At 61.1% G+C, this 18,265-nt stretch overlaps 1 protein-coding gene across 1 annotated transcript in view; it reads right to left on the reverse strand.

Annotated features, from left to right (window-relative positions):
- Window positions 1-18,265, reverse strand: part of NAV1 (neuron navigator 1) — a 210,937-nt gene that overhangs the window by 77,980 nt on the left and 114,692 nt on the right. The window contains exons 5-6 of the mRNA XM_079911959.1: window positions 5,730-5,832; window positions 974-1,339 (exon numbers count right to left, since the gene is read on the reverse strand). Coding sequence (XP_079768085.1) covers window positions 974-1,339; window positions 5,730-5,832 — 469 coding nt within the window. The remainder of the gene's footprint in view (window positions 1-973; window positions 1,340-5,729; window positions 5,833-18,265) is intronic.

The raw sequence follows: 18,265 nt of genomic DNA on the forward strand, positions 1-18,265 counted from the left end.
CTGGGGAGAAGTAGTTCCAAGGGGGGTGGGGAGGGAAACTGCGGCTACCCGTGTGGTCCCTGGGGGGGTCCAGCAAACCAAGAAGGGCGAGTGGAGGTAGAGCCAGCCGGAGATGCCTGAGAGCTTCCAGAAGCTGTGCAGTGCTCTGGTCTCAGCTCTTGGACCCTGAAGTCCCTAGCAATTCTTTCTTCCTGTCCTCTCCCCTCATGTCCCAGACTGCGCCCCCCCCCCCCCCCCGCAAGCGGCTCCACAAACCCAACCCTGTCTATGGGGCAGAAAAAGATGAGAAGAGGAAGACGGGAAAGAAGGGTTTGACGGAGGGTGCCGCGTCTGGGTCAGACTCGGAAGTTGAAGCGCTGGCAGAGGTTTGCACAGGAAGAAACCAGAGGAGGAGAAAGGGGGCCAGGGTGGGGTGGGGACAGGGGTTGGGGCCCAGCGGTGGAAGCAGAGCTAGTACTGCGCTCCGCTCTCCAGCGCTCCCAACACACGCCCTTGGCCTCTCTTCTCAGTAGTCCCTCGAGGGAAAGGGACCCTGTCACCCTGACTCTCAAATAGGGAGGTCAGGCTGTCCCACGTGCACGCGTACAGCACAAGAATCCTCCAGGGCCCAGACCACCAGCGGGTCGGGGTCGGAGACCAGGCGGAGGGCGGGGCTGCCACAGAATGACAGCTGCAGGGGTCAATGAGGGGGCACCTTCGCTGACCAATCAGCTCCTCAGACATCGCCCCCCCCCACACACACACCCCGACCAACCTCAGCAGCCTCGCGCGACAGCGCACACGACGCCCCCCCCCCCCCCACTGGCTCCTTGTCACAGAACAGCTTCCTTCCCCGGAGCGAAGTCCATCCACCCTTATGGGATTCACGCGCTGCGCTGTCCGTGGTCCCCTCGCCCTCCCTGGGGTCCATCCGCCCTTCTGGCGTCCGCGCACTGGACTGTCCTCCCCCCAGCTGCCCACGGGCCGCTCCTACCCGGTGGTGATGTCGTCGTCCTCCGTCATCGTCTTGCCCATGAGGTCGCTGTCGCTCATGTAGCCGGACTTGAGGTCCACGTCGTCCGAGTCCAGGGACTCGACCAGCTCCAGGCGCGAGATGTGGCCAAGCTTGCTGGGGGAGCGCATGGGCATGGTGTGCGCGTAGTGCGCACGCTCCCCGTGCATGTACCAGGAGGGCGGCCCCTCCGAGCGGCAGCTGCCGCCCACCGACGGCGCGTCCCCGGCCTGCAGCCGCGGGCTGGACTGGCCGTAGCGCCAGGAGAGGGGCGACGAGCGGTTGGACAGGCTGGACACACTGCGGGGGTTGGCGTCGTCGCTGTCGTAGCAGGTCATCTCGAGGGAGCTGGGCGGGTGGAAGGGCACTGGTTACTCTCCAGTCCAGCGCTCTGAGCCCGGTCCTCGGGCGGCTGTAATGCCTCCCTCCACTCTCCCGCCCTCCCGCCTCTGCCCCTCTGCCCCCCTGCCCGAGCTCCTGGGCCTCCTGGAGGCCTCTTACGGTGTATGTTGCCCTGAGGTGTGTCAGCTCAGGTTGTCAAAGGAAGAGGCCGGTGAGCGCTAGGGAAGGAATCCCGTACCCGGTAAGGGCACAGATTTTATGATATGACCTGGGTTTGAATCCTTTTCTACTATTTATGAGTCAGGAGGCCGAGGCAAGTCATCCATCCCCTCATCTGTCAAATGGGGATAAAACTATAATAGCTACTTTATCATATATAGAGTTGTAAAGACCTGACACAGTGCCTGGTAGACAGAAGGTGTGCAATGAACGGGAAGGGCCCCACGAGACCTGGGAGGGTCACCTGAGAGTGGAAGGCCTCGATCATTCACTTTGTTCAGGGAGTCTAGCACCTCTTTTCTGTTAGTGAACTCAGGGCTAGTTGCTTCCCAAACCAGAGACAGCAAAGTCAGGAGTGGGGTGTGGAGCATGTAGGTCCCCGAAAGACTAGCCCCGGCCAAGGCATGGGCATCGGGAGAAGCAGTGGAACCTCAGCAGAGGACAGAGCGGCCTTAGCCGGACAGAGGGGAGAACGTGGGGAAAATGGACGGAGCGGGTGAAGCCTCAGGCCCCGATCGGCCAGGCCAGGGAAGCAGGTCAGTGCTAGATGGCCTGAGCCCAGGGGGTCTGGAGCTGGGGAAGGAGATGCCTCTCTCCCTCAGGGGCCAAGGTGGCTGCTTGGACAGGCAGAGACCCACAATCCCCCCCCAGCCTAGCAGAGCAACCGCAGGTGGGGTCTCAGTGGCTTGGCCTAAGTAGCCAGACAGGGTTGAATAAATGAGATGGGATCTGGGGGCCAGGAAAGCTGGGCGGCAAACGGAAGCTGGGTTACAGAGCTCAGGAATCTTTATCTGCAAACACATCCATTTCTTAGTCACTCTAGGGGGTCAAATGGAGGGAGACACTGATTTTTCTATTCTTGTTTTTGTAAAGTTCCTTGAAAATAACAAAATCCTCCAAATTGTCTCTGTCAATCCTGAGAAAACAGGGTTTTACTTTTTGATCAAAAACTGGAGGGAGCTGTATGGGCCTTGACTGTGACGGTGGTCCCTGCAGAAGTCCTGTGGGTGAGCAGGGGGCCGGGATGGGCAGGGCAATCAGTGAACAGACTTCCTGGCCTGGTCCACACCCAGCTTCTCCCCTTGGGACTTCCTGTCTATCCTGTGTGTGGTACGCTGGGTACTTTCCCTTTCTAGTGACTCGGACCTCAGGGGGAATGGCAGTTCCCTGGGTGCTTGTGGTCCTGGGGGGTGGCGGGGGCGGCCTGCCTCGCTCGCCGTGGCGGGTTGCCCTCTGCACACCCTGGCGGGTGCTTGGCACTCAAGACCGCATGGGCGGGGGTGAGCCCAGGACGGACGATCAGGCGAGTTCTCGAAGTGAGACTCAGTACCGGGCCTTGTGCAGCAAGTAGGGGCTTAGTAAAAACAAGCTGACCGGGGCTTCCCTGGTGGCGCAGTGGTTGAGAGTCCGCCTGCCGATGCAGGGGACGCGGGTTCGTGCCCCGGTCCGGGAAGATCCCACATGCCGCGGAGCGGCTGGGCCCGTGAGCCATGGCCGCTGAGCCTGCGCGCCCGGAGCCTGTGCTCCGCAACGGGAGAGGCCACAACAGTGAGAGGCCCGCGTACCGCACAAAAAACAAACAAAAAAAAGCTGACGGTGACAAGGGGGCGAGGAGCAAAAGGAAGAAGCCAGTGACGGCCCTGGTGACAGGACGATGGAGAGCTTCAGGGGAGCCCGTTTTGTAGCAAAACTAGTGTCGCGTGTGGGTGTGCCAAGTGCCAGGTCCCTTGGTCCTGTTCCCGGCTCGCGGCCTCGACTTCACTGCTCCCCTCTGTCCCCAAACACACCTCCAGGCACCTCTGAGTCGGTGGTGGAAATTCTAGCTCAAACTTGGGTCCTTGATTTCCAGTCCTAGATTCCGCCCTTCAGTCTTGCTTCTCTCTGGGGAGGACGTTTTATGGGGTGGAGGGCATGGTGGGCCTGGAGCGGGTTGAGGGCGGAGTTCCACTTCCTCTCCGGCTGCAGCTCTCTGACCCACACTCTCTCCTTGCGGGGGAACAAGCCAGGGAAATAGGGGAAGTCGGATAGGAGGAAAGGTTTCTGAAAAGGAACTGAATCTAGAGGCAGCCTGTCAGCTCCAGGGTGAAAATAACCTTGCTGGACACACTCACTGGACTGTAAGCCCCTCCAGGACGGAGCCTGTGTTTGTCTTGCACTCAGCCGGCCGGGCTCTCAGCTCGCTGGACGCAGAAGCCACCCTGATCCACTCGTGAGACTCTGGCCTGTGACCCCTTCTCCGGAGCCCCCCGCTGCACCTTCTCTAACTCAGGGCGTGTGTACACATCCTGTCCGCTCCCAGGGCCGAGGGAAGGGCTGATTGATGGAAAGCACTTTAATAAGTAAAAGGGCCGTAAAAATTCAGGGAATCATTGTTTTGGCTATCAAAGTGTGAACCAGGAATAATATAAACCAAAGCCTAAGACAGGAAGTGGCTCTGGGTCCACAGTAAACAGGAAAACCAGCTTCAGGGCTCTTGGTTCTTTTTCCCATAAAGGGAGAGAGAAGCCAGAGGCCCGAGGCGCTGCCCACGCACCAGTCAACTTTATGCAAAAGGCTTCTGGCCTTCCTCTTCCCACTCTGCCCCCAAGCAGAAAGCAGCAGAGCCTGCCTGGGGTCAAGGTGCCTTAACCTGGAGGTCTGGGGGCTCAGAGGTCGGGGCACCAGGAGGCTGAGGGGCTGGGGGCTCAGAGGCAGGGGAACAGGAGGCTGGGGGCTCAGAGGCAGGGGAACGGGAGGCCGGGGCTGCTGCGGCTGCCCTTTCCCTGTGGCTGAGTCATCTGGGGTGTGACCCTCTCAGGAACGGAGCTCTCGCTGCCTTCTTTGGCATGGGGCTGGCGGGTGATTTGGCGCTGAGCACCGTTCCAACAACTTCCCTGGCTGGGGGAAGGAGGACGTTCAAAATTTCATCCACTGGGTCCTTAAAATGGTCAGCCGAGCCAAGCCAGACCCCTGTCCCACCTGGGCTCTGCTCAGGGCTGGGGGGGCTGGAGGCTGGACACAGACGTAGAGGGACCTGAGTCCCAGGGCCTCCCGGAGCCCCACCATCCACTTCTTTTCTCAGCCCTCCCTGATCACATCCCTTTCATCACTAGTCGGGGTCCTGCTGGCCTGAGCAGAGGTAACCCCAGAGAGAAGAGGCTTTGCTTCATCATGTAAAATGTTTTAGATGTCTGGGAGCAAAGGGCTGCGCGTCCAGATGGGATGGGGCCGGGGAAAGAGTGTGGGAAGGAAGGAGGAGGGATTCTCAGCAGGGGAACCGGAGCCGATGGGTGGGAGCCACTGAGGCCAGACTTCAGCTCCACTTCATAGTCACAGCAACCCCACGAGGAAGGGATGGCTGAGAGGTAGTGAGTTCTCTGTCACTGGAGGTATGTAAAGTTGGTCTGCATATAACTTGGCCACACACTTGGGCCAAGAAAAGCCTTTTTCACACTGCCCCTAGATCCCAACTTTGCTCTCATTTTCCAACCCCAGGAGATGGGGAGGAACTGGCTTCCAGGCCCTTTCTCCACCTTCCTGCTCCACAGCCCCCAGGATTTCTCAATCCTGGCTGTTTGCTCTCTACCCCCCAGGGTGTAGCCCGGCCCTCTGTCCCCCTTGGAGCTGACGGCATGAGCTCATCAGGCAGCCCAAGGAGCCAGTGCGGGAAATTCTGAGTCACGGCAGAGCCTGAGGCCAGGACACCGGGCAGGGAGATGCTGCGGGAGGGGTCCTGGTGGGGGCTGCGAGGCTCTCGGGGGGCAGGTGGAGGGGGTCTGCGTGGCATGGAACCTGGGCCACCGTGCTGGCCAGCGGCTGAAGGGCAAGAAGGATGCTGGGTGTCGGGAAGGGCATGTGGAAACTTCAGAACAGAACAGGAGGGTAGTTAATAACCCCTGTGACCACGAGGAGACGGGCACCCAGCAGGGACACGGATGTGGGAGACCACAGCCTGAGCCCCGTGGTGGCTCCTGCTTCCCACCTCCCTTCCAGTGATGCTCCAGCTTAATGAAACGAAACCTAAGTCTCCAGCAGCAGCAGACACCAAGCAAGGCCACACTCCTCCTGTGGACGCATGGACGTGGTCCCGGGGGCCGAGCGCGCACTGCTCAGACGCCCACCGACCTCGCACACTCGGGCCGAGGTCGCGGGCCCTGCCCCCCAACAATGGGAGGAAGAGGGGGCAGCTGGCTCTCACCTGTGTGTCACCTGGGACCCTCGCAGGCTGGACATGGTCTCCTCCAGGTTCTGTCGTAGATCCAGGACATTCTGCACCGTCCTCTTTCTCTGGGACTCCGGATCTAGAGTGCGGAGAGGAGAAGCTGGATGAGTGGAGAGGAGTCACTGCTGGGCCGGGAGGTGGCAGGTGACCATATCCCCAGGGGAGCGGTCCCGGGGGCACGAGGGTCTGCCTCTCAGGCCCTCCTAAGGGCCCTGGACATGCCCTGGAGTCCTGACGTCCCAGCCCTGGACGGGGGCTGCAGGCAACGGCCTTCAGCGTCCTCCCAGAGCCCCGCAAGACCACCCCAGCCTGGCGTCACTTTGGGGGGCCCCGCTTCTCCCGGCGGAGGCCCCGGCCCAGGCCCCGGAAGGTCTGCCCGAAACCCCGTCTCTGGAGATGTGTTGGTAAATGTTTAACAACCGGCTCTCGTAGGTGGGGATGCCCAAGTGGATAGTGCTGGCCAGTTTCTGGGGTATCAGCACCTGCTGTGAGGCTGCCAACGTGATGTCGCCGACCCCAGGGTCAGGGGGAGGGGCTGGTGTGAGCCAGCCCCAGGCTGGGAGCGTCTGCTGCTGGGGTCCAGGGGAGAGTTTGCCCAGAGCCCCCGAAACGCTGGCGGGCAGGGGGCAGTGAGCAACCGTCTTCCGGGGCACGGGCTGAGCACAGGGCATCCAGACCCCAGGCCGGCGGTGTGAGCCCAGGTGAGGCTGTGCGGGTGCAGCCCCACTGCAGACCCTGCACGATCTGGGTCATAGAACCCAGCCTTGGTCTCCAGGCAGGACTTTAGCCTGGACAGAGGAGACTCCACCACAGCACACAGAAACGTGCCCCATCGCCTTCCCAGGGTGGAAACATCCAAGAGCCTGAGGGTACCGAGCATGGAGAGACTCAGGGACTTTGCCCTTCCCTCCGCCAATCCATCCAGGGAGCCTCCACGAAGCAGACACCACGGTCCGCCCTGCTCCACGGCTTAGCGGGGACCTGGGACACACAGTCACCGAGTGCAGGCAGATCCCCCCTTGCGTCCCTCAAAGGCACAACCCGTGGGAGAGTCACAGACCCACGGAGACGACAGCAAGGCAACGGGGAAAAGCCCAGAGCTCTGACCCCGCAGGCTACCGGGCCCCGATCCGGACCCTCGGGGGCCCTCCCCCACCCAGACCCAGCAGGAGCGTGCAGCTGTGCTAGCTGCCGAAGGGGACGTTTCTGAGTCCCTTCAGGAGGCACTTTTCCCCAAGACGAGGTCCGGCCGGCTGGCAGGCGGCTGCCCTGCCTGTCTGGTCAGCGAGGTGAGGGCTGCAGGAAGCCTTCCTAGAGCCTCGGAGGCACCTTTCCATAGAACCGGCTCCACGGGGAGCCCAGACACCTCCCTCCCCTGGGGGCCTGGGGGCAGCCGGCAGGGAGGAGGGCAGGTCTCCTCGCGCAGCCCGCCTGGGGGTGCCAGTGCCTGTTTATCCTGGCAAGGGTCACGTGTGAGCTGCTCCGTGGCTGTAATGATGGCTTGGTGAGGAGAACAGACAGGGACCCTGTCTGTGTACGTATATTTTTAAAGCTTGCTCCTAAAAGGCCTATATGGGGACCAAGATGGGGGGGGCTCCTGGGCCAGGGCGATGCTTTCCATGGGTTTGGCAGAGGTGAGGGAAGAGGTGCACACGACTCCGAGGGGTGAGTGTCCCCGAGAGGAAGGGACCAAGGGTGACTCGGAGACCGTGTGTGCCAACCCCAGGCAGGCATCAGCGAGGTGGGGCCTCACAGCACGTGGGGGAGCTCTGTGCTGCTGCCCCATTTCACGGAGGAGAAACTGAGCCTCAGAGACAGGGTCCCACGGCTCACATGGAGCACAGGGCACAGTCAAGTCCAGGAAGGAGCTCACACTTCTTCGCATCGATCACAGGGCATCTCGGCATCGCCGGCACCAAGCCAGTGGTGGCACAGAGTAGGTGCTCAGTGACCGTCTCTAGAATGGATGGATGAGACCATAAAAACACATAAAAAAAGAATGGATGGAGACGTGTCCCATCAGGAAAACGTCTTTCTTCCACAAGAGTCCCTGGAAGTGACTCAGTCCAACACGGTCACAGGAGGAACGGGAGGCTGAGGTCAGGGACGGGGGGCGGGGGGATGATTGGCTGGAGGTGCAGAAAGGTATCAATGAGCAACACGTGGCATCAGGCTGCTGCCCCAGGTGTAAGTGGGCATGCAGGGGGGGAGGCGGGGACAGAGCTGGGGACAAAGCTGGGGACAGAGTTGGGTACAGAGCTAGGGTGCCTGGCTCTGCTCTCTGCCCCAAGGCCTGGAGAGTCTGCAGAGGTGCCACCCCTCAGCTCCCTCCGAGCCCCAGCAGCGTCCCCTGGTGGCCATCTCGGGCATGCCACCCTACTCGTCAAAGACTCAGCTCAGGTGCAGCTGGTGGTGAGAGTCCGGCTGTGTCCACATTCTCAGGTGACAGGCCCATCTCCGGGGGTGCAGCAGGAGTCCCAGGACAAGAGGCGGCATGGAAGGGAAGGCCTCTGTGGCTCAAGGAGCTGCAGACCCTGTGCCTAGGCTGGGCGTGGGGGGGAGGGGGTAGGAGGGCAATTCGATATTCACATCCCTGACCCCAGAAGCAAGTCTTTAAATGTTTAGCTTTAAAATATGAATAAGCTGCATTTGCAAAGGCATTCACCCCCCCACCCTACCCACCTCTGACCCCCAACCCATAACAAGCTTCACCCCTTTCCCACCATCTCCGCAGGGATCAGAGATGGGGTGGGGCGGTAATCTGGGGCACACGTGACTTTGTGACAATGTTTTGTTGGCTGAGTCATGATGCCTCCATGCGTCTGTCAAATGTCAGGTCTGGGTATGGGGGAGAGGCTGGAGGAAATAGAGCGGCGGTGGGGGGAGCCCGGGAGCTCCTCTCCGGCCCCCGTGTGGGACACGGACGCACTCAGGACACTCCCAGTCTATGCGGTACCTTCGTTCAAATGAGGAAAAGGGCCCCTCCAGTGTGACTCAGCTCCCGCCAGGGTCCTCGCTGTGGCCACAGAGCACCTCTCCCCTGGGCTGGAGGCCCTGATCAGGACACACCTCACAGCCTCCCTCTGGAGGCCTGGCTTCTCAGCTCCTGCAGGACAGGGTCCACCAGCAAGAGGAGGGCGTGCTGCATGGCTGAGTGTGCGTGTGTGCCTGTGTGTGTGCGCGTGCATGTACGTGTGTGTGAGAAGCAGGGCTGGGGGGAGGCAGGGTGGGGATCCCAGCAGTCATGGGGTGACAAGGAGGCGGGGCGGGGAGCAAGAGTTGTCCTGACTGCTGCTCCAGGCCGCACCCTGCAAATGGAGCGGCCGGGAGGACGTGTGTGCTCCCTGAGCTCAGAAGACGCAACAGTCCTGCAACCCAGCCGTCGCCACGGTAACGCACAGTCGCCACAAACAGCATCCTCCCAGCACGCGCGCGCGGGGGCGGCGTTCCTTATAGGAGACCACAGAGAGCCTGCTGTCTCCATCAGGAGTCCTTGGATTAAGGACCGGCCCCCAAGGAAACCTGACACCAGGTGCGCACGTGTGCACACACACACTCGTGCAAATGCACACAACACCCACTCACTGAGTGTGCACCACGTGGTGGGCTCAAGACTAGGCCCTTCCCACGTCTGTGTGACTCCAAAGCTCTGTTCTTTCCACGACAACACAGGGCCTTAAACAGGCACACACGCCTCCAGACACACACCTCCCTAGGGTCCAGCTGGCAGTCTGTGGAAACCCTCACATCAGAATCACGCACACTCTGCTCTGCCGTCCCAAAGACGTGTGCACGGAGACAGTTGTGTGGCCGTGTCCCCTGCCGCAGGTGTGGAAGGAAAAGACCAGGGCACAGGGGTCACTGGAGCTGGAGACGGGGCGGCACCCTGGGAGGCTGATGGCAAACAGGGTCCCTTCTGCTCTGGAGTCAGAACCAGGGAAACAGGCTTCTGGAGGGCGAGACCGTGAACGGCCAAGACCCGGAGAGGGGGAGTGCCGTCGGGTGGTGCGGTAGAGGGAACGCAGAGCTTGAGGCAGCAAGGCCAAGCGCAGGTGCTGGCCATGCCCTCCCAGCATGTCTGACCTGGAGCGAGGCATCTCACCACTCCTCTGAGTTGTCCGCTCTATTAAAGGGAGAGAATAGCGTACCCGCCCGCTGGCACAGTTGGGAGAATTAAAGAGCTGAGAATTAAAGAGCTTGGTGCCCAGGAGGTTCTCTGCACGAGGCAGCTCTAATGTGTCCAAAGGTACAGCGGGGGCGGGGCGGGCAGTGGGCACACCCAGACACCTGCAGGTGGCAGTGCCGTTCCTGCAGGTGCAGCTCAGGTGGACCCCACCTTCTCCGCTGAGATTCGCTCCCACGTGGAGGGGTCACCAGGCCCACCTCCCCCTGCACTGCAGCGATGGTACATCTTCATCCCCAGTCCCTGCGAGCCCGCCTCAGTCGTGGGAAGTGCTGGGACTCAGGGCCCTTCTTCGGCCTACGATCTGAAACCTGACATAATGGGCACGAGGATAAGGACCCCAAGAGATTTCGGGGCCTGCAGGAAGGAGGAGGGACTCAGCAGTCAAATTTCCCCAAGTTCTGTACAGCTTTAATTACTGGCTAACAGTTAGGTGAACCGCTGTTAACTGCCTGGTAAACTCTTAATTACTTGCACTGCGTCTCGGAGCGCATGTTCAGTTTAGCCCGGGGCAGGGCCTCCAGAGGACTGAATCTGTGTCCAGCCTCGAGACTGGCTCCTGTTCTGAGTGTCTGCACCAGGTGGGAACCGACAGGAATGGAAGTGGCTCAAGAGAAAGATTTTCAAGTCGCGGCATTTCAGAGCTCGAAAGAAGCATCTCGTGAACGGGAGAAAAAGCACATCGCTCCAGCCCAGAGAAGAAAGGCTTGGGAGCGTCACCAGGTGGGCATAAACTAACTGAGACAGTACAGAATAGATCCACCTAGAAATCCAGGCTAAAGGACCTGGGACAGGCAGGACTAAGCTTCTCACACACACATACACACCCTCTCTCTCAACAACTCCCAAAACGAAAAAAAAAATCTCTCCTGACCCTATTAGATCCCAAGGGTAGCGTCCAAGTCTTCTCTAAATTCTAAAATTCATCACAGCTTGGGCTCCCAGTACACGCAGGTCAAATACCATGATAAGAGCCAGTTACAAACACAAACTTCTCTCTGACAAAGTGATCTCCGGCTCTAGCCAGGGGTCCCCTTCCCGAGCAACATTTAGCAGGAGATCCTTGGGAGTCTGCGTCACCACACGACCACCAGTGTCTGTGGACGGTCGTTCTGCGTGGACACGCAGCCCCACGTCTCTGGGAGTCTGCCTCATGTCTACCCCTCTCCTCTGCTCAAGGACGTGACCTTCAAGGTCCAGCCCGGGAGGGCACCGTGGGCCCACCCCCGGTCCCCACATACGCCAGGTCTCCGCTCACGGCTCACAGGTCATACCAGGCGGGTTCTGCGGACTCTGAAAGCCAGTAACCCTGCCCTAGATGGACTGCCAGGGGCATTGGCCTCCGCGTGAGGCTGGCACGGGGCTGAAAGCGCAGATGACAGGACGCTGCACACAAACCTCCCTGCCCCCTGGCAGAGCCCAGCAGCCCTCCTTCACCTGCAGCCACTCCCCCACTCCTTTCCTCACCACCTTTCTGAGCCCAGAGGCCCCAGAGAGCCCGGAGTGGCCCTCCATGCAAGAGGCTCCCACCTTCACCACCGTGTGGGCGGGGGTAGTTTGTTCTTTTACTAATTCCATCGTTTCACTCGCCCCCCACGTAAGTCACAACACCGTGGGAGGCGGGCGCCACAGAGCCCTGCAGCGCGACCAATCCAGTGCTTCCTGCTGCCGAGGGCTCCCGGGTCTCCATCCTTGCTCTGGAGAAGCCTGAACCCTCTCGACCAACGAGTGCCCGCCCGGAGCCCAGCAGTCAGTGGCCCCAGAGCACCCAGGAAGGGCCAGGACGACAAAGCAAGGTACCGGCCATGTGCTTGTGTGAGGCGAGGAAAGGAAACCAGGAGGAGCCAGAGAGGAGGGGCCAGAGAGGAGGGGCCCGAGAGGAGGGGCCAGAGAGGGGGCACGAAGGGGCTCCCCTGGCCCAGAATCACCAGGCAGGGGTCTCTGCAGATCCCCGACAGTTTTGATTTTGCTTGAGTGAGAAGACTTGGCTCAGAGACCCTCAGCGACTTGTCTCCAGTGGGCACTGGGCCAAGAGGAAGTGTGAGGCGGGGTGGAAGATGAGGGCGGTGGCTCGGGGCCAGTGGAGAGTTCCCCTCTTGGTTTCCCCCGGGCACAGCTAGTCGGCTGTGGGGCCTTGGGTAAGCTACCTCCCCTTTCTGGGCTTCAGTTTCTCTGTGGATTAAATACGCGAGTTGGGGCTGGGCACACCCAAGGCCCGAACCAACTCTGACAGCCTGTGCGGCTCTGTTGTTGGCTAAAGCCTGTAAAATCTTTCCTCCTCCCCGACTGTGCTGAAGAGGCAGGTGCCAGGGTATCACCCACAGAGGCTACGACTCAGCAGCTTGGAGACGGGGCCCAGGAATCTGCATCGCCCAAGCCCCCCCTGTGGGTGACGCGGTGCGGAAGGCAGCGCCTGGGAGATCCAGACGCCTTGCTGCAGGCCGCCAGAACAGGCTGCCCATCGAAACCAGGGCTTCCATTTCCCGATGCCAGGCCGCCGGGCGGTGCGTCCTGGCCCTCCAGCTCAAGTCTGCTCCCTTGGCACAAACGCACTGTCCCTTCCCTGCGGAAGTCCACTCCCGCATCCCCAGGCCTCACCTGAGGGGCCCCCTCTGTCCCGCTCCTCTCCTCTGGGGATGCCCTCCCCAGGCCACCCGGCCGCGGCCTCACTGCGGAGACGGGCCGCCAGGGGGCGCTGCCGGACGCTGCCGCAGTGCTGCCGGGCAGGCAGCGTCGGCTCCAGGATCTGGGCGGGCAGCGCCCAGACGCTCTCCTTCCCTCTGCGTCCTGCTTATCACAACCCCCTTCGCCTGGCTCTGCGCTCCGGGGCTGACATCCTCCCTGACCCCATCCTCCTTGGAGAACGGCCAAGGCTTTGCAGCACCTACTCTGGGGAGCCTGCCCGCTGGGATAGAGGCTGCAGGGCCTGGCTTCTGGGCACCCGTCGGCTCCACTCGGCAAGCCTGGACGTGGGGCTAGAGCTTCGAGAGACCCGGCTGGCCTTTCTGCTGCAGGCGCTGCAGACAGAGTGCCTCTGGGGAGTGGAGCAGGCTTCCCATCCCTGCTCTGGCCTCACTTGTGCTCGGCAGTGTTCTCAGGCAAAAGCTGGCCTGATGAGGGAGGAGTCATCCCCGACACCCCGCATCGTGCCCAGCCCCGCCCTTTCTCGGGGGAGTGGCCGCCTCTCTGCAGCGGGCGAAGGGCGGCCCCCTCTCTGCAGCGGGCGAAGGGCGGCCCCCACGGCCGGCCGGTCAGCCCGGCTCAGCCTGCACTTGGAAGAGGGCTTGGACAGCGATCCTGCCACAGCTGCTTCTTCACGCCCAGCACCGTGTGCCTCAGAGAAAGACTTGCTGGTCCAGGGCGGCCAGCGCCGAGGGCTAGGGGACCCGGCGAGGGTGCTCGCCTCCAGCTCTGTCTGGAGGAGTGCCGGCCTGCTCCTTTCTCTTCTGCCTCATTTCCCTCTGATCGTTAGGTTACAGGGTCAGAGAGTGGATTCTTGACGTACTGAGCCCGCCCTCATTTAAAGACCTGAACTTCAGCCTGGGGGCAGAGGGCCAGCCTCCTGCCGACGACGGCCTGCTGGCCTGCCTCGCCGGGGGACGCGGCCCCCTTCCCTGACAGGCCCGGCTCTCCGGCCCTGTAACCCTCACGGTTTACTGGCAATGTTCTCACAGTGATGCGGCCCAGAACCTTCACGTGACACCCGGCTCCAATGAAGTCGCTGCTGCTGGGAGCGGAGTGGTTGTTATGGCAACAGTTCTCACATTAGCAAAGACCATCTGCAGGCAGAGGGGGGAGGGGAAGGAGGAGGCTGCGGGAGGGCGAGGGCTGGGCCCAGGTGTGGGCGACAATTGGAAGGGGCCCTGGGAGACTTCTGGTTGTGAAACTAGTCGTATTAGTATCGGCTAACTGGGCTAAGTCCTCCGGCACCTGCCAGACACGCTGCTACGGGCTTCTGCTCTGTCGCCCATGTAACTGTCACAACAGCCCTTTGAGATGGTCCAGTTATCACCCCCATTTTACAGCTGAGAAAACTGAAGCCCAGAGAGGTTAAGTAAGCTGCCACAGGCAGTACAGCCAGGATCCCAACCAGATGGTCTGATTCTAGAGCTGTTATTACCTGCTGTGACTGCGGCCACGATCCGCAAACGGACATAGGTATACAGTGTGTTTACAGAGCGCTAACTCACAGAGCGTAACAGTCACCCTTTGAAAGGGCTCCATTCAGTGGGTTTTAGTACCTCTGTAAAGTTGTGCAGCCATCGCCACTATCTGATTCCAGAACATTTGTATCACCCCCAAAAGGAACCCCAGACCCATTGGCAATCTCCCCTTGCCCCAGCCCCTGGCAGCCCCTGACCTACCTCCTATCTCTGTGGATTTGCCTATCCTAGGCACCCCACAGAAATGGAATCGTAAACACGTCGACTTCTGTGATTGGCTTCCTTTACTTTCAAGGCTCATTCCTTTACCATGTATCAGTACTTCATGCCTTTCTGTGGCTGAGTCATTTTCCGTTGTATGCGTACACCCTATTTTATTTACCTCTTCATAATTTGATGGGCATTCGGGTCATTCTTGCCTGTTTTACGAATAAAACTGCTATGACCGCTCATATCCAAACTGCTACGTGGACATCGGTTTTCATTTCTCTTGGATAAATGCCTAGGAGCGCGACACGGGATCATACAGTAACTCTGTATCATCTGAGGACCCGCCAGGCTGCCTTCCGAAGCGGCTGCACCATCGTTCCCACCAGCAGCGTGCCAGGCCTCCGACCTCGCCGCGTCCTTTCCAACACTGGTTACTGTCTGTCTTTTTATTCTAGCCATGCTAGTGGGTGTGAAGTGGTGTCTCACTGGACACTTAATTTGCATTTCCCCAATGACTCACGCAGTTGAGCATCTTTTATATTGAAATTAACTAAAATTAAATACAAATTAAGACTTCAGTTGCACCAGCCACACTTGAACTGCTCAGGAGCGCCACCCTCATGCTGGCTGGTGACCAGCACAGCAGAGAGGGGGCAACTCCATCACCCAGGAAGTCCTCCCGGGCAGCGCCGCCAAGCCTGCAGGCCTGGTCTGTACTGGAATCACAGCTTTTCCATAAGATGTTCGCCTTCGCTGCACTTCGAGTTCAGCAAATCTACTTGACAAATGGGGCCCACCTTGAGGTTTGCCAGGCCCAGAGTGAGTCGGACAGAAAGCTAACGGAGCACAGCATCTGAGTCAGTGGCAGCCGGGGTGAGGGCGGGCTCCCCCTGCACTGCGCGCTCTCGCTCCCCCTCCCACCCGAGTCCCCAACATCACTGCCTTTCCCAGGACCTACCAGTGGCCAAGTGACAAGAGGCACTGCCTCTGAAGGTGCCAGCCTTGTTGGGGGCGGGCGCCTCACACGTCAGTGCTACTGGCTGTAGGCCCCCCGGAGATCTCCAACCCGGACCTTCCAGTCTCCTCTGTAGATTCTGCCCCTCCTGGCTCCCAGGGAGGGGCCCCACCACAGCGAGGGGACGGTCAGGTGGACAGGCTACCACTGGCTTTGAAGCCCCAATCGCTCCCCGAGAAGCTGCTGGCGTCCCCACACAGGGCCTGCAGCCGACAGCCCGCACAGAACTTCATCTCCAGCCTCACTCTGCTCACCTGTAAAATGGGACGATGGCCCTGGGACGATGGCGACTGGGCTGCGGGTACAGGGCTGGCCAGCCTGCGTGCCAGCGTGGAGGAGGGTGGATGGTAACACTCGTCACGCATCAGAGCTGGCGGGAGCCTCAGAGGCCATTTGACAGAAGGAAGAACTGAGGCCCAACGGAGTGGCAGTGACCTGGTCAGGAGGTCAGAGCCATGCCAGGGGACAGGGGAGGTGGCCAGGCCTCAGGGAGGATTCCAGTGGGGACAGCTGGGGGCAGGGCACGGCCATGCAGGGCTGCCCGAAGCGGGAGGCCCTCTTCTAGCAGGCTCTCCACTTCCCCCAGCCCGGTGAGAACATCTGCTTCCCATCAGACCTGTGCTCCGCCTGGTCCGGCCACCTCCCCAGAGGTTTCCCATTTCTGAAAAAGCCTTCTATGTCACCGATCCCCTCGACCCTCTGCTGCCCCCCCCACCCCCAGGGGGACCCTCAGGCTCAGCCCATCTGCCACCACCGCCTCCAGGGTAGCCCCACCATCCACCAAAAGGACCAGGCTTAACAAAGGCCAAGGCGCCCCCCCGCCCCCGAGGTTGGGCACAAGAGCAGTGAGGCAGGGAGGCTCATTTTAAAGACGGCTTCTGATTGGGGGTGCAGAGAAATCGGCATAAACCTGAAGAGGTCCGCTGGAGCCACTGAGGCGCAGGCACTATCCTCTGAGGCGGGAAGGGAAGGGAACGGTATCTACTCAGTGCCTCATGCGCTGAGCACGGCACCAAAGCCCGAATGTAGTTACCCCACTTTACAGATGCCGGGCTCAGAGAGGCCGCTTAACTTCCTAAGATCACACAGCTTGTGCAAGCGGTGTAGTAGGAATCTGAATCCAAGTCTGACTCTGAAGTCCATGCTTTTCCCAAAATAAATTATGACTGACAATGAGGACAACGGAGCAGGATATGCCCAGAGGCCCTTCCCGACCGACACGCTGGGATGGGGCGCCTTACAGGTCACAGGAAGAGGCCCCTCCTGCTCTGCTCTGGGAACGCACGAGGGCAGGGCTGCCAGGAGGCTGGGGGAGTAGGCCTCGGGCCAGGCCAGCGTCTCTCTACCTCCAGGACTTGGGGCCGCGGCCAGTCCCCTTGCTGGCAGGCACGGTCCTGCCCAACACTTCCTCGAGGGACCCCTCTCTCCCGCTGGGCTTTGTCCCAGTTCTGGAACCTGCGGGTCATCTGGCCTGGGAAGAACCTTCCTAGAACGTCTGGCAGGCAGGCTGTGTGGCCCGCTTGCCAAGACCGTGGCTGTGCTCTGGGCCATGAGACCCTCCGTGCTCCCCGTCCCCAGCCGGGAGCCTGGGAACCTGCTGCGGCCAAAGCACAGCTCCAACACCCTCTCCCTCCCCCGCGGCCCCCCCGCTCCGCCCCCGCCCCGCCCCCAGCAGCCGGCCTGTCCCTGGAGGAGCCGGCTAGTCCCTATACACTGCAAGGGTGGGCTTCAGAGCTCCTGCACAGCTTCTTCTGGGCCTTTCTGGGGCCTTGGATTCTTCTTTGAGAGCGATCAGCCGGTCCCCACAGCCTGATGCAGGGGGAGGGGAAGCGAGGGATGAGCAGGGAGGGGCTCATGCGCGGTGCGCCGCAGCCCCTCCTCCGGGAGGACCAGCCTCAGCTCCCGTCTGGTCCCGTGCGGGGCCGGGCGAGGCAGGGGCACTCTGGAGAGCCTTGGACCCACTCAATGTAAGGCCAGGGAGGGTCAGGGAGAGGCAGTGGGGACACCGGGCCTTCTTTCAGCCTTCACCCAATCCCCCCAGGGCCGGGCTGCAGCCGCTGAGCCGCTTAGGACTGGTCACCACTTGAATGGAACCAAATTCCCAGGGAAAATCCCCCTGGAGAGCATCCCAAGTCTGTGCGCTATGAGGACACACCCTCCCGGTGGGGAGCCCCGGCTCTTCCCCACACCCCACGTCCCCACTGTGTGAGGGTTCTTGGAAGAACCCAGCAGGCTTCCTTCTGCTGGAGCCTTCTAGAAGGGCAGAGATGGGCGAGCGTTGAGCTGAGTGAGGTCCAGCTTGGGCCAGGAACCACACTCAGGGCTCAGAGGGCGGCCGGGGGAGGCCAGCCTGTCTGCAGGAGCCCTCGCAGCTGGAGGCCGGGGCTAGGCAGAGAGTGGGTGCGGGCAGCGGTGCAGAGAGGCTCCCTCAGGGGGGCCAGTGTCCTTTGCTTTCATCCTTCCCCCGGTGCAAGGGAACGTCCTGAACCCACCAGGCCAGAGCAGGAGGCCTGAGTGCAGAGAGGCTGGGGCAGGGCTGGGCCTGGAGGGAGCGTCTCCGGAGGAGAGGGGGGACCAGGAAAGTAAGCCCCGAGGGCCTGGCCGGGCTCGCCTCCTGGAAACACGCAGGCCCTCTGGCAGAAATGAGCTCGCCTGTCCCTCTAGCGTGGAAGCAATACACTTAACGTGTATTAAGTGCCGACTGCGTGCCAGGCCCCTGCACGGTTCTGATGCCATTTAAGCCCTGTGCCGACCCTGTGAGGTGGACGCCAGGAGAGCGGGTTCTGCAGCTCGGGGTGAGCCCAGCACCGCTCTGGGGACGGCATCCCGCCCATCACAGGTCTTCAGTGATAAAGCACCCCACAGAACACAGGGCCCGGGGAACACGGACCCCCTCCCGGTGGCTTCTAGTGTCTGCCAGCGGATGGACCTGTTCTCAGGG

This window comes from Stenella coeruleoalba (assembly GCF_951394435.1).
Source record: "Stenella coeruleoalba genome assembly, chromosome: 1".
In the NCBI taxonomy this organism is placed as follows: Eukaryota; Metazoa; Chordata; class Mammalia; order Artiodactyla; family Delphinidae; genus Stenella; species Stenella coeruleoalba.